The 26,968-nt window shown below is 38.4% G+C and overlaps 1 protein-coding gene and 1 non-coding gene across 2 annotated transcripts; one reads left to right on the top strand and one right to left on the bottom strand.

Moving 5' to 3' along the window:
* On the bottom strand, positions 1 to 25,324 carry kcnq1.1 (potassium voltage-gated channel, KQT-like subfamily, member 1.1; the record flags this gene model as incomplete). The annotated part of the gene is given in 7 exon segments (XM_036216551.1): positions 1 to 918; positions 3,035 to 3,096; positions 3,175 to 3,221; positions 6,843 to 6,937; positions 10,009 to 10,084; positions 16,513 to 16,642; positions 25,268 to 25,324. Coding segments are annotated over 7 exon segments (725 nt in total), but the record flags the coding sequence as incomplete, so codon positions are not given.
* LOC112161328 lies at positions 6,021 to 6,126 on the top strand. Its single transcript, XR_002921858.1, has one exon. It is a non-coding gene; the product is annotated as a U6 spliceosomal RNA (small nuclear RNA).
* Positions 25,325 to 26,968: the final 1,644 nt, after the last annotated feature.

Below are 26,968 nucleotides of genomic sequence, written 5' to 3'. Positions count from 1 at the left end.
AAAGCTCAATGAAACACCTTAGAAAACCTCTGGAAAGTCCTTCAGGGAAGGTGCAAAAATGATTGGAAATTGGTTTTACAAAAAGCATAAGGCCATTAAAGAACAAGTTTGCTGAAAACCCCACATAGAAATCAAGCGAATTTTTGTGAAACTAATTTTCTCAAGTTGGGATTCTTGTCAAAAGGGTGTGTTAGTGATTATTGATTAAGCAATCCTTTTTGCCTTGGATGTTTTTGCTTTCATGTCATTTTGAAACCATAAAAGAAAAAAACTAATCTAGTTTAAGAAGCAAAAAAAGAAAAAAAACGTGACATGTTTGACATTGTACCCATGGGAAATATGTGAATGTCACTACCGCAAGTATTCACAGCAACAGAGTTTTGCACCGGAGTTGTCAGAACTTTTTGCATAGACAGACATCAGCACAGTGCAGTGTGTTGGGCATTTCCTTGAGACATTTTTGAGCATAAAACTCAATATCTAAGAAAAGATCCATAATGAAAACAAATTCTGCAGCATGTTTTGCTGGAAATAACTTTCCTGACCCAAATGCTCTGATGAACATACTCAACATTCAGCAAATCTTTGGCAGCTTGATATTAAAGATGGTGGATAAATAGCCATATTCCATGACATCAAACAAGTGTTTGTATTCAAGTCTCAGCAGCTCTCATCCTGACTGGCAGTCAAGCAGCAGGGAGGGTTGATTGGAGGGCTGGTTGTGTTTGACAGGGGCGAAGGGGAGGAAGACAGCTGCTCATAGGTTGGAAGGCTTTCCTGGCTGGGTAGGACGTTACCAGTCCGTTTGAGTCGAGGCCTCGACCTGCCTCTGCTTTCACTGCCCCCAGATTCCCTCTGGTCTAGCAGGAAGGTGAGGGATTCCATAATAAGGGTCAAAGTCTGGTCCATGTGAGAGATCTGCAAGAGGCAAATTAAAATTGGAGACAAGGCTTTAAAGCTACTTTGCTCTTGGAAACACGCATACAAGGGATAACTTCTTATGAAAAGTCTATGTAAAACACATAAATGCATGTTTCAGGATTCCGTGTTCAAATCTCTTACGACCACGGAAGCTACGCAAGTTTCTATGACCGGTCTTTGGCTCTACAATACGTGAGACCATTGAACGCACGTTGAAAGTTAAACCAGGTTGAACTTTGACCACTCAAATTTGAACCCTTTTAATTCATAATGCCAACTGTTTGAAAATTGATCATGGAGGAGAAATTAATATTTGCAGTTTGTGCACAGGACACAAAGTCTTTCACATATCAGAATAGAGCTGCGAGAGAGAAAGGCTAGATCAGGGTTCTTAAGATTTGCAGCGCTTTGACATTTCACATCAAGACTCTTTCAACTGTAGGCGGTGGACATGCTCCAGTAAACAAAGTAAAAGCCCCTTCCTGCTTGTTAAGTGTGAACACTACAGGCCAGGGTCACCAACCCTGTTCTTTCAGGGTCCTTGCTTGTTTTGCAGAAAAACCCGGTTCAGTAATTGCTGCTCACCTGAATCAAGTAAGTTCAGTCAATCAGAAACTGGGATGATTCAATCCAGCTAATCAGCATCTTCCGAAGCAGGACGGTAGTCCTGGAGGAACAGTTTTGGTGACCCCTGCTATAGGCCATACTCATGTTCAAGAATGCGTGTTTAGCGCATTCTTGAACACGTGTCACATGCCTGGTGCTTTTGAGCTTCACAATGTGACAAGGTTCATAATACTCAATTCTGATTGGTTGGAGGGTGTCCATTGAAAAGTGATAATTGACGGCAAAAATGGAGACCTAAAAAGAAAATGTGGTCACATACCCTAAATATTGCAGAAGCTTGGAACATACAGTGGGTAAACAGACTTTATTCCATAGTTTATCATGACAGCAAGACAGACGATCTCTGTCCGTTAAATGTCTATATGATGGACATGCCAGAATCTCTATTAAATTTAACCATCAATGGCAATGTTACATTTATTATTAGGTCATTTTCTGTCTTGCTTACCTTATTGCATGATACAGAGTGAATTCCTGATTGTATATGGTTATACTGTTATAATGAAACAAATTGTTTGCTAATACACATCTACATATTGGAATGAATGGTGGATACTTCGTTCAATAAAGACTATCAAAGAATGACTTTGTTTCTCTGAAACAAACTTTTGCGACATCTGAACAAAGCGATAAAGGGTGAACTTTCCCTCTGAAATGATGTTCTGTATCACTTCATATGACGTTTAGTATAAATACCACATTCCTCTGCTGCAGCAGAGCAAGGCCAGTGCTGGCTCAGTGGATGTTACCATGACACTACACACCACCACGTCTCACTTAATTCTCTTCTTGTGAAAAACCATGTAAGCTTAAAAAACAAGAAGACTAAAGTGCAGATTATATATTCATATATTTCATGGGTGACCATGGTATAAGCTGGATAATAGGAGTCAGAAATGAATGGAGTTTGGGTAAGCAACAGCCCTTTGCTTTGCATCAGGTGGTTCACGTCTCTGCATCATCTATTGATTTCGGGTCATAGACACTTTAACGTATATTACTTGTTTTAGAAGCAATCATAGTTTTGTAAACTTCTTATTTTGAATTTTAAACAGATTTCTTTGCTATAATATATAAAATTAAAATCTTATTAGAGGCCAATCTGTATCTCTGGTAAAGTATACGTTCTCATAAGGATGTAATATGTTTGCAAATGCTGCCTTTTTGCATTGTTTAAATGTGTTTTTTTAATTCTATCAAATTTCCTTGTGGAATCTTCCTCATGATGAAGGACATATAGAGAATTAAGCTGTTGAAACTATGCCCCAGAAAACAATATAGGTTTTTGATTTCACTAAAAACTACATAATCTTAATTTAAAGATGACTGTAAATGCTTTTAAAATAGGCCACGTCATCTGAGTGGAACTTTAAGAAAAGCCTTCACCTTCAGAACAAAAACAAATCTATATATGACATGAGAGAAAACAAACATCTGAAGATTGAGGGAGGGTGAGTGTCACTTTCAAATGATGCGTCAGTCTCACCTTGTCCTCCATCCTGTTGAGTCTGGATCCAATAGAATTGTTGCCTTTGTCTCTGGCTCTGTCTTCATGAAAAACAAGGACAAGAATTAGGTCTACAGTTTGTGTCACAGTGATGAGCGTGAAGTGCAGTGATTCATTACCTGATCCTGTCTGAAACAGAGTCATCTTCCCTAAAGACTGGTCCAGTCTGAGGAAACAATGATGAAGTCAGAAACGATGCCCAGAGAATCCCTCTTTAATTACATCTGATGCTTTCAGAGCAAGCCAAGTCCTCAGGAACCTTTGGTACCAGCTAGAGTTTTTCAAATAAATTACCATTAATGAATCTAATATCCTTCAAGTGTGGTGAAAACATGTAATAATACGTCTGTGATTAGCTTGTGATGAAGAAAATGAATGCATGATGAATCCTACATGGATTCATGACAAAATATGCAATAGCTAAAGACTTTTGAAGTGTTTAAATTAAGACCTGATTTTGTCTGAGAACATTTATGACTCGCAGCAGTCCTGTACTGCAAAACAACTTTCTCATTGCACTTTTGAGTGAAGAACTTACCGTGCCACACACTCAAAAACTCACCATAATTTGCACAATACCTACTACTTGGTGAAAAGTTATTTTTGACACAGTGAACAACCCTGCCCAAAAAATGATGACATCACAGGAGGCGAAACCGTCAAAAATAAATAGGGATTAAAAACTATAATGGAGCTAAAAAAATTCATTTCAAAATCCACTAATGAAACAAAAACACACATTTCGGGGATTTCCAAAAGAGGTTTCGAAGTTATTTAAGGATGGCCACAGGACTATGGCTCGGTGACCATTGTCGGCAAAGTGCCAAATTTTCTAATTTTTGCACAGTTTGGGAAAAATGCTTTATTTCGAACAATCTTCATGAAATTTCACACACACGCCACCAGGTTAAGTCAAGAACCACCACCAAGTTTCATTGACCTTTGACCTTGGGAAGAGGCCACCATCTTGAAGTTTGTAACAACAATAACAAGAAAATGCAATTATCTTAAGCAAATTTAAACTCCTAGGGATTTTGATGTATCACCTCCCAGCTGATCAAGCAACGTTGGGAAGCTTCTTGGAGATTTGTTTTGTTGGAATTAGAGGTTGTAGATTTTGAATTGCATTACCGTGACAAAAAGTGGTCCCCCTTAATTGCTAGCATTTTTACTAGAATATTGTAAACTTTCCACATGTGAATTGTTGGCTTGTGCTGAACAAAACAACATATGAATTTGAATATATTAGGAATGTGGGTGTGGTTAAAGGGTTACCAAACAATACATCATATTTGGTTTTAGTGTTGACCTCTGTAAGTGGGGCTTTAAAGTGCTGTCTGTTGGTCCTTCCCACATTTTTGATAATTTAAAATAAACTTGTTTAATTCCTGAACTTATAGGGTACAGTCATGTGTCAGGCTGAAACGAGGTATTACAGTTGAATTTTGTGATTGGTCAACTGGTGTAAGTCCCACATCATTCCAGAAGTCATTATGCTTTGCAGCTCCAGTATAAAAGCCCCGCCCATCTTTGAATCTGTAACGGTCGCTCATTATCGTGTTAGCTTTAGCATGACTCGTATGTATATTCCCTTCTACTGTCTTGAACAAGTGGACTTGGAAGTTAGGCAACAGTGGTTGAGTGCAATTGGCATTGGATCCAGTGAACTCTGTCCTGGTGATGGATTTGCAATCAATATTTCACTCAGGATTGTTTCTTACTACATAAGCCTTTAATAGCTTATGATGCTAGAATCCCTTTACCATTCAGACACGGGTCCCCTTCAGTCTGGACTATGAACGCCTGCCTCAGGAGAAAGTGGAGGAGAAAAATCCTCCAGAGGAAGTTCTGTGGTGAAACTGACATCACTTTGCTCAGTACCACTCTCCATGTTGAAGATGCTGAGTGACCACGTTACCTCAAGTTAACCTCACTATCAATCATAGATTCAAACCACACCTCCCCCACTCAGCTCGCCCCTTTTTTGCATTTTTCAAATCCGTGCTGAGAGTGGAGTCAGCCTCCAACTGTCCTCTTGTGTTACCTTTTAACAAAAAACCTCTGTTGCCAAGGAAATCCAGAAGTTTAATTTTGCCAATTTGCCTAAAAATGACATAGACCTACTTGTAATCCCCAGACAACCAAAAACTACAATGGTTGCTATGGCGATAAAACCAAGACAAAAGCTTTTATTTTGAAAAACAGTATTTTTATGAATTTGTAACACAAAGCTCTGACCCTGGTGGCAGAGTTAAAGGGCAAGATGAAGGCCCTAAAGCAGCTGTCTAGCCAGTGAAGGCCGGTAAAAAACCAGTAATTGGGGGTCAGTGTGTAGCGAAGAGGCTGAGGTGTTGAGATCCATATGCAACAGATTTTAATGGCAGAAGATCCGACAAGGGCAAAAGCAAGGCGAGGTCAAAAATCCAGGAAAAAGGTCAGACAAGGAGCGAGGTAGGGAGTCAGGAGACAGGCAGAGGTCAAAACACAAGAAGGCAAATGGAATAGACTGCTTGGAGTTGTAGCAAAGGCAAATATAATACTTCACACAGAACAGAGTCCAGAGAGTGACTAAATACACTGAGGATGATGAGTCTGATGATGACCAGCTGATGTGGCAGGAAGGTGACAGGTGTGGACAGAGCTGGTTAGCATTCAGGTGAGAGCTCCCTCTGGTGGTCAGAGGTGGAGATTGATGGCTGATCCCTGACACAGTGAGAGCCGGTGAAGTACAAGCTGCGCCCGGCTTTAATTATATTTGAATAAATTCGTGTTTTTTCCTGATACGAGTTACTTAAGATCCTCAAATGTGCAAATGCATCTCGTAAAGTAAAAAAAAACCCACTCTAATCACCTTTTCATCTATTGTAAAAGCCTTCTTTTAAGTGGTCTTTTAAATATGATAATGCTGTTTTAGCCAAAATATAAAAAAAAAAAAAAACATGTTTTCTAAGACATAGTTTCTGCAGCACTAGTTCTCTAGTGCATACACTAAAATTGGAACGATACAGAGAAGATTAGCATGGCCCCTGCGCAAGGATGACACGCAAGTTCGTGAAGCGTTCCTCATTTTTGGGCTGCACGGTGGCGCAGTGGTTAGCGCTCTTGCCTCACAGCGAGAAGGCCCCGGTTCAAATCCCAGCTGGGACCTTTCTGTGTGGAGTTTGCATGTTCTCCCCGTGCATGCGTGGGTTTTCACCGGGGACTCCGGCTTCCTCCCACCGTCCACAAACATGCTTCATAGGTGAATTGGTGTCTCTAAATTGTCCCTAGGTGTGAATGTGAGAGTGAATGTGTGTGTGGTTGAGGCCCTGTGACAGACTGGCGACCTGTCCAGGGTGTACCCCGCCTTCGCCCATCAGTAGCCGGGATAGGCTCCGGCACCCCCGCGACCCCGAAAGGGACAAAGCGGTCAAGAAAATGGATGGATGGATAGTTTCTGCAGAGCGGTAAGAGTTAATTAGATATTTGTCCCTGAGTTTTGGGCGGGACCGTTGATGCAAATCTTTTTCAAACTGCATTTTTTTTCATCTTCTCCTGATTCACAATGATTTGAATAAATAAATACTCAAAAAATGAAATTTATGCTTAATTTTCTTAATATATGTCTTTCATCATCAGAAAAATCCAACATGTTAAAACACCACAAACAGTTTTCATCGGGATGGAATCGGATTTCTGATATTTTTTTTATTTTGTTGAGCCTGCTTCCGTTGAACAAAACTTTCAGTTTTACCACCGTACCATACTTAGGGGATGTAATTTAAAGAAATAAGAAAAAGAAAAGTACCTTCTCTGAAGCTCCTTGATCCTCACCATGAGGTTGACGTGACCTTGAGAGTATTGTTCAATCACATCTCGCACATCATATGGCTTACGGGCTTGCTGCAGGAGAAAGAAAATCCCAAGGTCAAATTAGTATTGCATCCCATTATAGTGCTCTTGTTAAACACTAGACCGCTCTTCCCGTTTCTCTTGGCAGTCTTTATTTTTCTTGAGGAAAACGATGCTCTAAAAAGACACTGTGGAGGTTTCCTTGTTGTGGCGAGGTTTACAGCCAAACACAAATTTTTCAGATTTCCATCACGTAGCATAACAGTTACACATCATACACATACAACAACCACCATGAACATGTTTAATTCCGCTGCTCCGACACTACCTTTGCAGCGCTGTTCCCACAAATGTTCTGCTTGCGTTCTGCCTGACAGTTTGGACACTTTGGTAACAATCCACAATCACCCGTGATGCTGTAGCACATCAATGTTTTAAGCTGCAGATTGTGTCTGAGTCTGCAGGGCTCTCAGTCTCAACTTCCCCTTGCTCTTTCAGTGGCTTATGTTATACAATTTCAAAGTCTGCCGTAAATTCGGCCCGGGATTTGTCATAAATGGCTGCCATAAGGTTTTTATGTCAAACATGCTTAAGCCTTTGCCAGTTTGAATTTAGGAATTTAGTGTTGATCCAAGCCTAGGAGTGTTTTAGCTGTAAGACACTTTGACTCTAGGGACCAGGGATACTGAAAGCACTGCAGCTTCTTTAACTTCATAATTCTGTTTTATCAGTCTAAGCAACACCCGCTGTGTCAGCACCCGCTTTTCTCTACAGCCATTTTCCTTAACTGTTCATTCACAGTCTTTGATGTATTAAAAAAAAACATTTCTGTGGTTTAAAGTTTGTAGTTTAGTCATTTGTAGCCTGAAATTTGAAACAAAATAAATACATGCACTGAAATTCTGACAGAAACAAGCATTCTAGCAACTACTTTCAATGAAAAGTCAATGTAAACATACGTATGTGAGCGCGTTGGGATTTTCCGTTCAAAACTCTAGCATTCAAGCGTCACTAATGTTTTTACGACAGCTTTTGGGCTCTACGCACAAAATCCTCGGCAACTGAGCTCCAGTTGAGCAATCAGGGACTTGTATTTTAGTGACTTAGTGACGACTGAAAATTTATCATGTGGAAGAAATGAATAAGTGCAGTTTGTGCCCGGACAAAATGCGTCATCAAGTCTTTCATGTTTTGGAATAAAGGTGAGATAGAAAAATCCTGGAGCAAATTTGCAAGATTCGCTTTGCTTCAACTTTTGCACCAACCCACTTCCAACTGGGATTACATGCGTTAGTATCTGGTAGTGATATACTTATGCTAAACGCATGTACAAAATCCCATGTTCAGCACGTTTTTTAAACACGCCACACATGCCCAGTGTGGATGGGGCTTTAGTTATTACTGCTCTTATAAGCATGGGGGAAAGTAGATTTTTTTGTTATGCTGGTACTATGACCCCCCCCATGAGACAATCCAAGATCTTTAACACTGTGGCCATTTTGACAGCCAGGCATTCAATTTTTGGCAAAGATCCATTCAGAGTGCTTGATGGCCCTGGTGTCTCAATGGCATTTTCCATTTTTTTGACGTACTGGCTGATTGTAAAATCAAGGGTCCGCAACCCTCGGGACACGGACCCAAATCCAAACCGGTACCAGACGCTGTCCTGGACCGGTATCAGATGCGAACTGGGCCCTACAGAGTACCAGACACATTACCTAACCCAAACCGGTACCAGACGCGAACAGGGACTGAAGGGGGACCAGGCGTGGTACTGGACAAAAACCGGTACCGGACACTGTCCTGGACACGAACTGGTACTAGACTTGAACTGAGCCCAACAGGGTACCAGACGCGGCACCAGACGCGAGCCGGGGCCTGGTTAGAGTTCTGGTTTGCGGCCCGGAGGTTGTGGACCTGGGATTTAATTGGAACAGCCAGCACGTCAAAAACGACGAGTTGTGTACACCCAAAAAGTGAGGCGTAGGGGTCCTGAACCAAATGTCAGTATGTGATGACTTGAGAATTAAGATGTGCTGTTAAGGGGCTGCACAGTGGTTAGCGCTCTTGCCTCACAGCAAGAAGGCGCCGGTTCAAATCCTGGCTGGGAGACCTAAAGCAGGAACACCAACCTGGGACCTTTCTGTGTGGAGTTTGCATCTTCTGCATGCGTGGGTTTTCACCGGGGACTCCGGCTTCCTCCCACCCTCCAAAAACATGCTTCATAGGTCAATTGGTGACTCTAAATTGCCCCTAAGTGAGAATGTGAGAGTGTATGTGTGTGTGATTGAGGCCCTACAACAGACTGGTGACCTGCCTTTACCCATCAGCAGTCGGGTTAGGCTCCGGCAGTACCGCGACCCCGAAAAGGCCTAGCTAAGAAGATGAAGGATGTGTTGTTAAGGAAGCAAGGGAGAGCAGACTGGGAGAGAGAGAGATCCAGAACATTTAATCAACAGGCCGGTGCGCCTCTAAAAACAATGCAAACATCCAAATAAAGCGCTCCCTGCGCCAAGCTTGAGTGTCATTTTTTCTTTCATAAGAGTGACCACGGCTTCTGTCGTGTGTTATACAGCAAAAACAGGCCGAACAGCTGATCTCCTTCCAACTGGAGTGGCGTTCCGCCTCCAATTCTCTTACGGGAACGCCCCTGCTTATGAGTGAAGGCCCTAATGAGTCTGCAGACAAAAAAGGGCAAAACTTGAATGGTGTCGTAGTTGGCCTGCACAAAACGAAGACTGCTTGGTGATTCAATAGAGCAAAAATGTTCACGTACTTTTTGGATTTTCTATTTCTACAGGTGTGCTTGACTCAGTCTGTCAGAGTAACGAGAGTGGTGCTATACAACAGATTCCATACATCATAAGTGTGTAACATGCATTAATCCTTGTCCATTTACCAACAACATGTTCCATTTTAAAGACGTCCCTGAAGATAGCTGCAAAGCCTCAAAGGGACACACACCTGCACTCCCCTTAAGATCCAGCTGCACCAGTCAGCCCTCCATGGTCCCCAAAAACCGCAACAAGACCCTCGTAGAGGTGCATGGGTCTAAGGCATTACCACCATCACCCAAAAATTATGACCTAACAATGTATTTTACTGTTTAAAAAAATAGTTACCTGGAATTTTCTCTTGGCCACAAAATAACGCATTCTCTGGACCACACGGATGGCTTTTCGGTGAGACTCCGTCAAACTGTGGAGAGATTGTAGTGGAAATGTTTTCACAATAGTTTTCTAAAAGGCTGTGCAATTTGTTCGTAGAAAAATGAAAAAGAAAAAAGATAAAGAAAAGAAAGGGATGCAGCACACAAAGAGGAGATGACCCTGTAAAAATATTTAAAGAAAAAGCAATCATATGAGAGTCTTATATTTCTTTGAAAAATTGCAAGTCTATCAAAAGATGGCTGACATGGCCTTTGTACCCAAACTCTCATCACTTTAGAGGAGAACACTTAGCATGCCTGTGCTTCACAATTACTGCTCAGTCTACATCAAAGCTTCTGCCTTCTGACTTGTCTTTCTGTGCATGTTGCCACGGTGACGGATGGTAAGAAAAATGAAGCGCAATTTTTTTTTTTTTTTTTTTGGGGGAGTCTTTTGAAAACATACAGAGCACTGAGTGATTTTGAGGCATTTAGCCTCAATTATTAGGTTCTGGAAATTGTTGAATAGCAGTTACTTATCATGGCCATTTACTCTGAAAAAGCAGCAAATGAGGGAGTTAGGAGAGCCCTGGGCACATCGTCAAGACAACTTGCTGAGGAGACAGATCTGTTACAGCCTTGTTGTGTACCTACAAACGGCAGAGAAAAGGGAGTTTTTCAGATTATGTAGTGTCAAATTCACACAAAACGGCAAGCAGCTATGTGATCCCCTTTCATTTATGAAAGGAATATTGTACTGAAAACAAGTAAAATGGCAAATGTGTTTTCTGTACTGCAGGAACACTGATGTATGAGGATCACCCTCAAGAAATGAACATTTCGTATATACACTGTCGTATATATAAGGTGCTCTGATCTATACAGTTGGGTATCGATAATAATTCCCAGAATTGATTCGAGTCACAAGAGCCTGGATTAATTTGATTCCAAATTTTTTTTAATTTTTTTTATTTATTTTATTCTTTATTTATTTATTTCATTTTTATTCTTTTTTATTCTTTCGATCCTCTCAGTTTAATTTGATTCAATTCAATTCAGTTTACACATTTAGACTTAAGTGATAAGAAATACATTAATAATCTACTATATGTTTTGAATATATTTATATTAATCTGATACAGTTCATATTCTATAAAATGTATTATTTAAATAATGAGATTGTTACTAGCGTACAGTGTTACATGGATTCTCTAAAGGAGAAGTTTTAACAAAAGTGGTCAGATCATTAACATTGTAAACATTGTTCTGCTTCTCCTGGAGGACGTTTCAGTTTGGCCACAAGGTGGAGATCGCACAGTACACTTCTTTCAAGAAGAATAAGCAAAGAATGAGTTAAAACTGATGCTTTAGACCACAAATTGTTACTTTAAAAAATATTTCCTTAAAAGAGTTTGGAAAATTCATGTCTGTGAGTTTATGAAGGTGTTCATTTAGTCAGACACTGCGACACATTAGCCACGTTAGACGCGTTAGTCACATTAGTGTATTCGTATCACCTGCAACATTAAAAAAACACAGATTGAAGCTGCTAAAACACCTTAACTGTCCCAACCGTGTTATTCATACACAAAAGAAACCAGTCCAGAACTGATACAGTTAGCTGCATTAGCATATCGACAATGACAAACCTTGTTTGGAACACGTAAAAAAACAGACTAATACTGCTAAAAAAAAGTTATTGTGACCATAGTAACTCTCAATCTTGTTAGTAACATTAAAAGAATACAGTATACTAACACCGCTACACGTTAGCCTCGTTAGCAGCACTCTGTCGCTTTGTGAACAAAACACAAAACTTTAAAGTGTACCTTATGATATGGGAAAAGAAAGAACAATTTCTTCATTAAACAAAATTAAAATGATATATATATATCCATATATATGGATATTTGTGTGTGTGTGGGTGTGTGTGTGTGTACATGAGTAGACATGACAGATATATTTTGAACTTTAATTTTTTTTACTTAAAATTGAAAAAAAAAGTATATATTTGTTTTGTACTTTTTTCCATTACATTTGTTTCGTAAAGTTGTTAAATCCTACAAAGAAGTTTGTCTGATTCTAATTTAAAAGGGAACATCTCCACTGATGAAGTCCACTCTGCTTTGGATAGATTTTAATTCCATTCTCACACAAGGAAATGATTCATGCCAGTGCAGGGTGGGCTGGAGATGACGAGCTTTTGATCAGGAGATCACCACTGATGTTTCAGACAACACGATGAAGATCTTCTTTCATCCGCTCTCTCAACAGCACTGAGAGCAGACACACTGAGGACTGGGACTAACATTCTCCAGATTTTAACTTTAAAAGGATCAGAAACAAATATTTACAGACCCACTACAATTATGTTTTTGGTGTCTTTGAGATGTTCTTGTGACATTTTCTGATAATGGAGGACATCATAAAGAAAATTAGGATTAAAACTGCATTTCTTAGTATTTCTTTAGTCAACTTGTTGTGAATCTGAAGGATGAAAACATATTATAATGTTAGCTTGGGGTGTGTGAGGGGCTGTTAGCTCATAGGAGAGCATGTGAACAGAGAACTCTCAGAGACAGGGAGGGGAAGGGGGGAGGGGTCAATCAACTTCAGTGGTCCCGCCCACTTAAAGGTGAACTTCTAATGAACTACTGCTGCTGTGGTGAAACCAGCCGGTATCCAGAAACTACATCCTAAAAAACAACTGTTGTATTTAACTTTAGATAAAACGACATAATCATAATTAATAAACCAATGGAAACACTTTTAGTAAATATGATTGGAGTGGGACTTTAAAAATAGAAGAGACACTTAAAAATCTTAAGTGGTCATAAAAACATTTATAATCAGTGTGCCGTACCGTAATGAAGCATAACATTATGGGTATCTCTCTGTTCTTATAGACCCACTCCAATGAAAATGGTCTTTTTCGTGTTTTTAACGTGTTCTTGTTGCATTTTTCTTACATTCAAGGACCTATATACAATAAAGTACTATTAAAACTGTATTTCTGAGTATCTATAATTCAAATCGTGTTGATTCAGAAAACCGGATGCTTGAAAAAGCTCAAACTAATGACAAAGCTACTAAAGTGGGCGTCCCAAAGTCTCTGGCCCGCTCCCTCACGCTTACGTGTGCGAGACATGATAAGCGTTTAACACTCGCGCTGTAGCCAATTACGATTCTGGCTAAAAACTGAAGAACTCAATTGATCCAATATTGCTTGTCGTTATTTTTTCACAGCTAGTATTAGCTTGAGGCCATTAGCTCAAACAGAGCTGTCATAAGAAAGGGTCATGGGCGGGTTGTATTGTATTTCCAATAAGCAGCAGCTGCTCTGCATAAAAAAACCTAAGAAAATACAAAAAAATGTTTTGATTTTGGGTAAAAACTTCATAATCATAATTAAAAGATAACTGGAAACAATTTTACGATCTCCCCAGTGTGTAGATTTTTGATGGCATTCTTTGGGCTTTGTGAGTTCATGAGTTATTTTGTCATGTGGAAGCTGTGATGGCTCTGAAACAACACCAGGTAGCTGGAAACTGTCAAATAGCGTTCATATGAAGGCTGCAGCCGGGATGAGCAGTGTCACTCACCATGACTGCAGAGCTGTAGTGGCTGGCCATGTTATATAAGCACTCTTACAGTATGTGGATACTCAACTTAATACAATAGTATGATACTAAACGTATATCCATTAGTAAAAGATGCCTTTGGAGCAACTAAAGAAAATCAGTTTGTATCTGAGTATCCAACATAATCTCACAACTCAGAGGTGAATTTTTAATGAACTTCTGATGCATGGCAGAAATATGTCACAGAAAAATTCAAAAGTGTTTTTGATTTTGGCCAAAATTATTATTAGATGATTGGAGTGAGTCTGCATCATTTGTTGATCATTTTTGTCACATTCTGTAACTCAACAGATCATTCAACAGATGCTCCATTGCTTTTTTATTTGTCCATCTCTTTTTTTGCCCTCTAAAAACCGGCTGTTCTCCACACATGATGACCTCTTTCTGATTGTGGTTCTGAAACTTTGCTCCTCCATTCTAGTCCTAACAATTTAGATTGAATTTAAGTTCCTCCTAATGTGAGCATTTACAACAAAAATCTGCGCCCCACATGTTGTTTGGTAGGAAATATCAGAATATTCAATTCTTTCTATCAGATAATAAATATATTTATTTCTTAGCTTCATTGTGTAGCTCCTCAAGACAGCTTTAGTTGTGCTTCACAAACAGGAAAATGAATTGAATTGTGCCTCATTGTGCCCTAAAACTCACTTTCCAGAAAGAAAAATACTCAACCTTGAGCGAGTTGTTCTAAAATTTAAACGAGTGTTGGGAGTCAAATAGTCAAATATAAAGCCGTGCTATCACGAGGTATTAACAAGAAACTGAAACCGCTGGGTTCATTTTGAGGTCAGACACAGACTTGCTGACTCGCTTTGAACTTTCCTTCTAGTAGGTTCATAAATCTATAATTAGTGCATATACTCAAAAAGCTTTTTTTTTTATCACTTTCAAGCATTGTCTGACAAACAGTTTCTGTCATAAAAGTCCCCCAGCAACAAGGAGGTAACCTTGATTTCTTCAGGAATTATGTAATAGTTGCAGTCAAGTGGCCTTCTGATGGTTTGATTGTGTTTAATGCATTCTGTGTCACACAAATGCACAAAAAGAACATTTTGCTCTTCCTCCTCAATAAATAATGTAAATACTTTATTGTTTTTGCTTTTTTACGTGGTGATAATGGTCTAAATCAGGGGTTCCCTATTTGCAGAAGAAAATGTGGATAGATAAGAAAAAAATCTATTTAAAAAAATGTCAGCCAATCATCATTCTTGACGTGAAGAACGTCATTTGATTGACATGCAGAATGTATAATAGAACATCCTCTGACAGTCGTACTAGAGTATACGCCACACTTGGAAGAAAAATGCGACACTTCGGTACCTGTCATGTCAATCCCAGCGTACTACTGTGTTCACACGAAACCAAGTTTGCATCCACCATCTCTAATTTGACATGCGTCAAATCTTCTGTGTGTTCATAAGCGTAACACTCCCGCTGTGAGTGGGAGGAGCTACTGACTAAAGTTTTTAGCCTCATCGCTTTATAGACACATTGACTGTATATCTTATTTGCAATGCTGGGAAGATGCAGAGGACGTTTTAAGAGATCACATTTATTTATCTTGAGGAACAATGTAAAAAAAGACATCGGTAAACACGTTCCAAATACTAATACACACATCTACAGTGCCCTCTAGTGGTTATCTGCGGGAAAATAACAAACATTTGAGCCTTTTTGTCACATTTAAGTCGCACCTGTACGATGGAGAATTAGGGCCACCAAAAAAATTATATTACTAGATTTAGATTTGTAAATCTACTACGTTTTTCTTGTAAATTTTCAAGATTTGAGGTTGTAAATTTAGCGTCGTAAAACAAAGCAGCAGACCAACTAAACTCAATTTGGTCAAAGCGTCTTGGATCTCAACAGGTAATCTGAATGTTTATTGATAATTTTATAAAATGTAAAAAAAAAAATGTCTGCATGTAAAATGGCTAAACTATGTTGCAGTTCTGGCCAAACTATAAAAAAAAAGAACACACAATTTACACTGAAAAATATGGAAACGTGTTGCTCACATGCCAAAACACTGTGACCCCCCTGGTGTAAAAGATCAATATGTTGACAAATTAGGCTGAATGTTGTACTTGTCACATATTTAGATCGATCTTTTTGTGCTTTTCTGTTTATTATTTTCCTAAAAAGTTTGGATATTTACAGATTTTGCTTCACTGTGGAAATGCAATACCAGACTAATATAACACTAAAGTGTGCTTGGGGATTTTTGACAATCCATTCCTGTAAATGGTGACAATTCTCAACTTTTCCCAAAGAAAAAGGAAGAGGCTAGCCAGTGAATCTGTCAAAGATCAGTGACGCCGTTTGAGCGTCACGTTGAACAGAATCCATGATGGTTGTGTTTAGAGTGGGGTTTGATGCGGCTTTGCTCCGTGAGAACAGCTGGTTCCGTCGTCTGAAGCCAGCGGAGCAGAGTTGTCTTTGCCAAAGCGCCGCCGCACGCCGCTCTCACTCCGCATCATTACACCGTCGTTTAGAAAGCAAGTCCCACGGGTCAGAGCTGTCGCTCCATTTGTTTCACTTACTGTGCACTTACATTACACTGCAGTTACTTAACACTCATTTCCTCATATCAGCCTCAGACTGTGGCTGTACAAAAGCCTCAGAAAGCACAAGCCATTCTCCTTATTAGAGAATCACGAGCCCTCTGGGCTTGGCACATTAGAAAGGTTAATTACAAATAGCAGAAGATGCATGCAGACCTTCTCGCGCCTTCTCATTAAAATTTACTTGCAGCATTTGTGCCCATAAATAGTGTTTAATGCTTTGTTTATGTGTAATGTAACTTCATTATAATTCATCAGGGGTAAACTCACTGTGAGATTGTGCTGGCAGGAGACAGCTCCGTCTCTCGCTCAGACTCCAGCTCCAGGTCGTCTGCAAAGCTGCAGTTTCTCCGTATGGGGGTCATGGAGTGCACATCCGGAATGCCGGGGTTTCTTTTTACTGCTCGTACACAGAAGAAACATCCGCAAAGGTCATTTCAATGATAAATACGACAACCCCATCTTCATTCATTGATTTATGAGATGCATTTGACTGGTTAAAAATTATCTTTAAGGAAGAATTTTTTTTCTTTTCCACTCCGATCATCTTTTGTAAAATAGTTCAGTGATCTCTTAGTTATGATTATGATGTTTTTAGCTCAAATATTTTTTAAAAAGTGTCATTTTCACAAAAATAGTGAAACATTTTCTGCAAAAGGAAAGTAGTTAATCAGAAACTCTTCTTTGAGATGTGGGCGGAGCTGTTGGTGGAGTAACCCCGCCCCCTTCCTCTCCCTTTTATGTTTATACTTATTCCAATTACTAACAACCCCAGCTTATGCTACATATATCCAGTGATGTGGAGTCAGACCAGAAAAAAACAGTTTAAAAAATGTATAAATTAAATTAAATAAGCATGGTGTATAAATTAAATAAAATGAATATACTTGTTCAAAATTAAAAATAAAAATGAAAGGTTATAGGTTTTCAATGTTTCTTCAACCATCCTACTATAAGATTTTCACCTAATGTGAGTTATTTTTTAGAACCTAACTCCCGTGATAAACGAGGTAACCCTGTAAAGGTCTTAAATCCTTCTAACAGATGATTTCCAGGATGATGTCTCCACTTGCTCAAAAGTGCTTTTCAAGAACTGTTTGTTCTACATTGTGCAGCAGATATTTTTTCACAGGGACCCAGAAGGTTGAGCATCACAACAAAGCTGGTCTTCAGAGATATTGATGGAGTCTAATCCTCACTCTAAGAGCACATCCAGGGGTTTTGGAGGAAAAACAGCCCTACGTGTTCAACGTTTGCTCCTCTTTGCCCTCATCTCATTCTGCTGAAACTCCCAAATGTTTAAGAAGCTCAACGACCGTCACTTTAGGACTATAAGTTCCTCCAGAGGTTACATCCCAGAACCCAAAAAGGGAAAAAAGAGAAGAAAAAAATCCTATATAAGTGGCAGTTAGGGAGAAATTTATTTAGCAAAATACATGAACAAGAATGGACATTGAAAGGCAAATCCTAATAATGGAATAAATAGCATTAATAGTCTGAATATCTTCATGCTTCACTACCACAACACATAATGTTTATTTAGCTTCATGAAGCAATGATCTAGTATATTAGTGCAACATATGAACTTGCATTCTTTATTGTGCGTTTAGCTAAAGGTGAACTGTCGCCACCCGATATTAGGTGTCTACAGTTGGAAGAGGCTTGGTGTGAAATGTCATGAATCTTACTCCAGGGTTTTTCTCTAACAGCTCTATTCCAATACATGAAAGACTTGGTGTCATGCGATTCCAGCCACGCACAAACAGCAATTATGAATGTGTCCTCCATGATCAATTTTAAACTGGTGGGTACTTCTGTAAGTTAAATGTCAGCGCTTCCGTGTCCGGTGTGAACCCGGCTTCAGGATATATCTGAATTCCCATTCTAATCCCTAACTGCTAAAAACTATATAGTGCAGGACTATCTAGAGCCCTGGATTTTAAAGCAATTAGGACACCATGCTCACAACTTTCATATTTCGTTTTTCTAAATGCCATTTATGACGTCACTGATTTCGCAAAGTGAAAATCGAATCAATAAGAAACGTTTCACTACGTGACTCTACTGTGTTCTGATGATAAAAATGTGGATAGTTTATCAAAAACTTGCAACAATTGTTCAACCACAATGCATTGTGGTCTATATTCGCAAATGTAGTGATCATTGATGCATGCTAGTTTTTCACAAAGACTTCTGGGAAATTTCTAGGGCACTCGATTTTGGAATAGTAGATTCAGACAAGGAAATGGCAAACGCTCTATACAGTGCACTATGTAGTGAGTAGTGGAGGAATAAAGATGAGTGGCGCTTCTTCTTCTGCGTTACCGCCAATAGTAAATACTGATGCACATACCTACAGTGCCCTCTAGTGGTTGTTGTTGTAGTTTTTCTTAAATCACATATAAGTCATACGAGAGTATACTTTAACTTGCGTCGTGGCCAACTAATGGAAAAATATGCGAGTTATAGCCTGAAAAATACAGAATATCTGTCCCTACTGATGTGTAACTGATGAGTCTTTCTACTTTTTACACCGTCGTATTCCCAGTACAGGTTGAAAATGTGACCAAACATCCACAGTTAAGAGTGAACCTTATGTATATCATCTGTCTGAACTTCTCTATTATTTCCCTAAAAATGGATTTAGTTGTTCTCCTTTGTGCCTCCTGTGATGTATGCAGCTCAACACCTTCTCATTGAACACTGTCAGCCTGTTCTTTCCCACAAACTGAAGCAAACACGCTCTGTCCTGTGTCTCCACGTATTTACACAGAGGAAGGAGGACGCCATCATTCACCACCTATGAATAATCCACTAACGTACATGCCATACATCATCAGCAGCATTAGGGAAGCAAACAATTGCAGCAACAGGGTTTGCTTATCTGTCACTTCAAGCATTTTGTGATTCAAATAGCTATTATTTTTTAACTGCTGGCAATTAAGGTTCCACTATAAAACATTTAGTGGCTTCAGTGGGCTGAAACGCAATTTAATTTAATGAGTTATTATTACTTTGTCTTAATATAGGAAAATATTCATCTTTGTTTTGTGTCTTTGGTTCTTTGTCTTGCAGAACCACAACTCTTTTTTTACACAACATTAACAACTTCAACAGTCTGGTAAAACAACAGCATTTTCTGAGTCATGATTTCTTTATTTTATGCTAATATTTTTTGTGATTTATTCTGGTCTGTCCTGTAAATGTCACTTAAGCAAAGCAAAGGTAAATGGAAGAAGCTAAAAAAAATTTGTTTTTAATGTAATTTAATCATATTTATCCATAACAAAATAATATTGTACTAAATTAAAAGCTTTTTACAGCTTTATAGCACAAAAAAATCCAGCTTTTATTCAGCATAAGATGTTAAAGTGGTTTTCTGATTACTAAACATAAAAGCAGGTCAACTTAGTAGAAATGCAATATTTCTTTGGCATTTTTAGACGTGAAACACAAATTTTGCAATAACCCCTGGAGTTGGATCACCAGAGGCGGTCCTGGTTAGTCTTGAGCCCCGCCCCCAAGAACTCCAGCTTGCACACATACCAGTGCATAATTTTGATGTATGTTATTTTATAAACTATATAAGTAAATACACAAGTTAGCACAAATATATAAACCAATAAGGTGAATAAAAGAAATATTGTATGTTACCAACTAAATTAAATAAATTCAAAAATAGTTGGTATTTTATCTGTTACTTAAATTTATTAACATTATACAGGGAGAAAAAATGATATTAATGCCTATTATATAGTACTCCTATTAATTGATTATTTAGTTTTATTTATAGTAAAAATAATTTAATTATCGGTAATAAGATATCCAAAAGGATGCTAACATATCCATCCATCCATCCATTCATCCATCCATCCATCCATCCATCCAACGGTGAGTCGCAGCCCCTACCCGTCCCTTTGAGAGTTCACATCCTCCACAATTTTCTTACACACAAAGACAGTGCATAAAATTACCATAACAGCAGTAAGTTGACATGAAAGTAGTAGGGGCGCTCAAGTCCATATTTCATTAACTTCACATTGATATATGCGGATTTAGTCTAGAAAAACAGCAATTGTTTAAAAATAAAAATCGTGTGGGCTTTTTTTTCTTTTTCTTTTTTTTTTGGTTTTGTGTTTTGAAAAATAAAAAAACAGGTTTGAGCTCCAGGTGATTGTCAACATTACCCGTAGGTAAAACTGCCTCTGTGGATAACCCACCTGTTTGTTTATTTCTAAATGAAATCTGAGGAGACATTTTCTCTTTTGTCTGCATCTGTGTATATATATATATATATATATATCGATTATAAACAGTATAACCTTCTATACAAACTTTTCTCAACAATTTCACTTTTTGGCTCCACTTTTCAACAAAAATCCTTTTTGCCACGAATAAAAAAACATAATGCAAGACAGATACTGATAATTGAAAGTTCAATAAAAAAATCCAAAAGATGAACAACACTCTGGGCAGGTAAAAAGAGTTTTATGATAACAAAAAACATTTTCATCAGAAGTTTAATATAACTACCGTATCTAAACCTGTGAGGATTGTGCAGTTCAGTTTGATCTTTAAGTGATATTTTGTTTTTTTAGGTCCTGGTTTGAACTTAGAATCATCCTGTGATAATAATCATCAACACCTGATTTAATTTTGTCTTCAGCCTATAGAAGTGTCTTGTTTTCCATTTGTCATTGTCAGGTTATTTCCCTTCTCAGCAGCTTTGTTGCACCATTGGTTTGGCCATGTTGTTTATGAAATGTTTAAGTTTATTTCATCAAGCCCAGTCTGCTGAATTTTGGGTTTTACACTGCAGGTACCTCACAGAAATCTTTTAAACTCCAAATGAGCTTCAACAAATTACACTAGCGGTATTTTTGAAATGTATTTTTATTATTAAAAAAAGGGTGAAAATGTCAAGTTTCACCAGATAATATTCACAATCAAAATGTAAAGCAGCTGAAAAGAAAACTCTGATGACCCAGCATTCTAATGATTCACTCACTGACAAATCTTGGAGACATGAAAAAGTCTTACATTAATACATTTGTGAGTAAATGTGGTTTTTTGTGCGTAATTTTTTTAAGATTTGTGTGCGTAATCAGTTTCAAGCTGTTGTAATTATGATTTGTGCATGTGTAAATCGTATTTTGTATTTTTTTTTTTTTTATATAATAATTTTTGTACTTATGCACAAAATGTATTGAATGAGCTACAAATCCAGAATTACACTCACACAAATGGAGGTGAGTCTATTTTCTCTCCATAACAAGGCGCCCCAAGTCTTGGTTTCCCTGTACCGGTCCCCAGCCCGGATAACAAATAGGTTTGTGTCAGGAAGGGAATCTGGGGTAAAACTCTCTGCTAAACTATGTATGTGAATCTGTGAAAGCTGTTTTACCGTGTCGACCCCTGGAGGAATATGCAGAAAGTTGAATCACAACATGTCAAAAATTTATTTTAAATACTTTTAATTATTTTATTATTATTATTATTATTTTTAAATTGTTTTATTTTGTTGCTATAGTGCAGGGGTCTGCCACCTGTGGCTCTTTCATCCCTTTATTGTGGCTCTTTAGTTTGAATGAGAAATGCTAACACTTGAATGAATAAAATATTAATTATTTAAGTTTTGTCCTTTCTGTAACATGTCAAACAACTAAAAAATTTACTGTCAGAAATTCTGTAGTGAATGTTCTTTAAATTTGTGTTTTTAACTTATAGTTAGTCAAATAAAAGTTTTTTTATTTTGGTAAATTACACTAAAGTGGTTAAAACTTTGAAGTAATGCAGTTTAAAATGACTGTCCCACATTTTTAATTGAACTAAAGCTGCAGCAGGAGGAAGTGGACCTTTTTTGACTCAGGGTGGGTTTTATTTAAACAAATAGACACTGTTTTCATTCAATTATCTAAATATTTAAAAGCTACATTTATAAATACATTTTTCATACCAAAAAAGCATAAATATTGTGCATTTTTTAACGATTCAGTGGGATTTTGTGGCTCTCACTGGATTCTGGTCTGTAAGAAACCAGAGCAAATGGCTCTTTAAGGTTTAGGTTGCAGACCCCTGCTACAGTGAGTCTTTCTGCTTTACACCATGAACTGAAAGACTACTTTTTTTTCCATGCAGTGACACACGTGCAAACGTTCTAAACATTTGTTTTTGGTTTCATCATTGGCTCTGAATCATCAACTCTAGTTGAACCTTTTCCCTCTAAAAAGCTGATCATGATGATGATAAACCACATTGAACCCCTTCAGGTAAAATGAAAGTAGTGTTCCCCTTTCTGCACATCCCATCAGGGGTCCCCACGGTAAATCACTGATTTGAAGGAGATTTTAACGCCGTATGCCCTCTCTAACAAACCCTCTGTTTTATTCAGGCTGGTGACAAGCACAGCGAGACCCAGACTTGGGACCATTTGTGGCTACATAGTTAGTAGCCGGAACGGTCTTCCCTAAGGACCCACAATGGATGAAGCTCATCGCGCCTCCTGGGAATCGAACCCTGGTTTCCAATGTAGCAGACCAACACAAAGCCATCTAGCCACCGTAAACAGAAAGCTGTGAGTAAAGTTTCATGACACTGCAGCAGATCAAAAAACCACAGCTCAAAGTACTGTGGCAAGCTCCAGCTTCAGGCTGAGGTTACAATCATGCCTGCTGCACACAGACGTGCAGAAACCAACTTCCTCCACGTTAACACACTCTCTAATTAGCAGCTACAGCTCTTGTACCACTGAGCATTTCGAGAATTATCTGCTAACAGTTTTGCTGTTTCATTTGGGGGAAATTGACTCAACGTCTAGTTTTCCAGAAAGAAATGATGTCAGTTTGCATTTATAGTGTTTTGTGTAAAAGTAGAAATAAAAGGCACAAACTCTACAAGCGTGTTCAACATTCTAGACACATTAAATATTCTGCTTATATTTATTAATGGTGTCAGCGTGTTCAGACAATGCTGTACTTAGGAGAAACCCCACTGCGAGTATGTGCTTGACTCCGTCTTTGTGATCTAAAGAAGCCCTAACACAAAGTCTCAGTCTTAGTTTACTTGTAGGCGGACGTTTATGCAAAATACAAACGTTGCTTTAAAAGTAGGCTTTCTGCTAAGATGTTGCAGAGTCTCCAAACCTGAAGTGTTTTCAAATGACACCAGTTAGAGACGTGTGATAGAACAGGTTCAGAAATCCGATGTGTTAAAAAAGAAAGGTGTGAAATGACTTGAAGCAGAATGGTCCTAATTACTGCTGTTAGCTCGCAGCGATGCAAATGGCGTCTTCTGACAAACAGATCATTTCTCAAGTACAGAGCACAGAGGACCTTCTGTGGGAGACTACCAAAGACACATCTCTGTCATTAAGATGAAACAGCTACTCACAAGTCAAACATAAAATGATAGTGTTTGATCAGATCCTGGTCTTTGTTCAAAGCAGGACTTGAAAAGTTAAAGACCCACTCAGATGAAAAAGCTGTTTTTAACATGTTCTTTTTCTGATGATGGAGGACACATATAAAAGAAATTAAGGAAAAAATAGCATTTCTGAATATTTCTTTTATTCCAATCATTTGGAAAAATATAAAAGAGGATATTTGATCACAAAAGTTTAATTCATCTAGTCGTAGACGAATAGATCCATGTATGTCTTTGTTTTCCTCATTCTGGTTGGCATCTGACAGTAATAGCTCTGATATAGTAATGTTAGGTTGAAGGTGTGAGGGGCTGTAGGAGCGGGACAGTATGACGCAGTTCTCATTTTGCTGTTTTGGATCTTGTTTGTCTCTGCGTTGATGTTTTGTTTCTGTGCCGGTCTGCTGTGACCTCTCCTGGATGCCCCGTCACCTGGATTCTCCAGGAGAGGTCACACCTGCCTGCAGTTATCTCATTTCAGTTCACTAGTTACAGCTCTGAACAGAATAGAACAGAATATCTTTATTTCTCAAGCACTTTTCCCAGTAAGGATCACAACTTTTTTTACAAAAAGATAACATAAAATTAACCCAAAACACGTGGATATTTTACATCTCTAAGCGATACTGCTGCTACTCCCACCACCGATCCACATTATTGATATGTATTTAATATCTTTCACATCCATAGTAAAAAGTATTGTACCTGACATTGATACAGACGTTCAAAATTGGAAAATAAATTACAAAGTTTGAACAAGCAAACTATCCTGACAAGGATTGCAAAGTTTAAAACTTCCATTATCCTTTCACTGATTGGCCAGGAATGATGTGGGCGGAGCAAAGAAACAGACAGTTTGACGCTTCAGTCAGAATACAGAGCACAGGACTCGTTCCGAACCAAATTAAGCAGACTCGGTACAGACCAGGAGTCTACAACCTGCAGCTCTGGAGCCACTTGTGGCTGTTTTACTTCTCCATAGGGGCTCTCTGGCTGAAGAAAAACAAAATAGTGGTATTTTTTTTTTCAAGTAAGGGTTAGTAAATTGGCTTTTTACACCCCTGCTGACTTGTTCTATGCTTCCTCCTTAGCAAAACTTTGGTAAAAAGTTTGATCCTTTATTTGTTTAAAGCACATATTATCTTATGATGTCCAGAGCTCCACCGGGATGATCTGCTCTAGCACAAGCTGTCTTTTATTTTGAAAGGAAATCCTACGAGCTCCTTATTAAACGTAAAAAATGTCAAATGTAAAGAACAATGTTAAGAAATAGTAGTTTCTGTTTAGATTTCTGTTTTTATTCATGCCACAAAAAGAAGTATAATTCATATGTATGACTAAAAACACATTGTAATGACCGCACAGCAGTATCAAAATAAGACTTGGAGCTCCTATTAAGTTTTGATCAGTAGAAAAGCCCAAATGGCTCTTTTACTGTTAAAGGTTGCAGACTCCTGGTCCAGACCAACAGGCTTTTCTAGTCAGTTCTAAAAGACCACGGGGAACGTTTTAAAAGAAAGAACAAAAGATGATTGGAGTGGGACTTCAAGCCACGTGACAGAACAGCAGGAAACAACAAAAACAGCTCCTCCGTGGATGGAGTTACCTGCAGGTGATGAGCTTAACTGAAAGGAAGACAGAGACGTCCACGACTGCTGGCAATCTGAAAGAGACAAGGGAGAACACAAACAACCATGAGCACAAACTTTGTTTTTTTTTTTTTTTTCCGTCTCAAGCTCTAAAAAGAAAATAGGAGCAAAATTATAAAGCAGACAGCACTGCAAAATGTCCACAATAACAGAAAATCCAAGAGTCTGACTGAGAGAACAGCAGGAAAAACAGGCTGAATGAATCACACCAGATAACCAGAAGTAGCTTTTAAAGAAGAAGCATTTCAAAAATATCGGTTCAAGTGGAAAGAAAATGTCAAATAGAAGTTTCTGTCATTTTTGTTGACATCTCCAATTCCTCCAAAGTGAGTCTCCAAGCCTAAAGGACAACAATTCAAAGGCAAGTCCTATAAAAATCTAAAGGGTCAATGTTACCTGACAACCGTGAGCAGCGGAGGACATCGCTGCAGTTAGTCAATACAAGCCCCCCCCACACATGTCAGCTTAGTTTAATATATGAAAAGCAGAATGCTTTATGCAGATGACAGATGTGCAGCCCAACCTGCAGCCTCAGTTTAGCTTCAAATCCAACACTGAATCACAGTAAAGATGAAGTGAGACGGCGCATCGTTTATATCCTTCTGTACAAGGAGGACATTTTAAATACAGCTGTTCTGCAGAGAACAGACTGCAGAGCAAAGCTGTCTGAACGTTGGTGGCAGTGCTGCAGTCAGCCATCTCCGCAGCTTTTAATGTTAGCGTGCGGCGCAAACGGAAAATAAGAGGTTATATAACTTGCCACTACAAAGAGGTCCATCCAATTAGATGTGTTATGGACATGCTAAAAGTATTTTTTCTTTGAAACACACTGTCCTTTCAGAATCCCTTTTATGTACACCCGTGAACTGAAAACCCATTAATGTCCTGAATGCACTGACAATAATAAAAGGCAAAGATTTGTTGTTTGAAGAAATCCTTTTCTAGAAAACAGGGGAACAAAACTATAGATCTAAGAACATCAGATCCTTAATCACATGAGCTCTTATTGTATTAGGATACATATTAGAAGTAACCTTTTAGAAAGAAACACTCATTTAGTTCCATACTGACACCCACCGTCAACACTCAAAATTAAAGGCCCGAGCGGCGTTGTGTGGCCCATATATGTACTGGTACTGGGAATCACGGAGTACCTCATGATAGGATGCGATACGCGATACATGACTCACAATATCGATAATATTGCGATACTGTGATAAATGCTAAAAATCATTTCTAATAACTCACATTATATAGAAGAACACATATTTTTTGGGGAACATATTGCCCCTTTTTGGCTTCAACACAATCATAATAAACAACTTGTGTCTTCTTTTGTGCAACAAATAATAGACACTTTAGTGCAACATCACTGAAATCAGTAATACTGTCCATGACAAACATTTACACCAATTGAACTGGAATTATGTGTAAGATTCAGTCCTAACAATAGTAAACATGAACAGCAGTGTGTGGTGCACCCAAAAAAATGTGCATCCACATTTGGTATTTTATTTTGAAAGCCATTAATATTCATTAATTAAAATATAATTTAATTTATTTTATACAATGATTAAATGTAGCCTGTGAAAAAAAGGAGGAAAAAAAAAGAATTAGGTTATGAGTCTGGAAAGCGGAACCTTCGACACTCTTGCAGC

This window comes from Oryzias melastigma, linkage group LG3 (genome assembly GCF_002922805.2).
Source record: "Oryzias melastigma strain HK-1 linkage group LG3, ASM292280v2, whole genome shotgun sequence".
NCBI classification, from domain to species: Eukaryota; Metazoa; Chordata; class Actinopteri; order Beloniformes; family Adrianichthyidae; genus Oryzias; species Oryzias melastigma.
The sequence above is the reverse complement of the archived record's forward strand: the minus strand, read 5'-3'. Positions and strand labels throughout refer to the sequence as shown.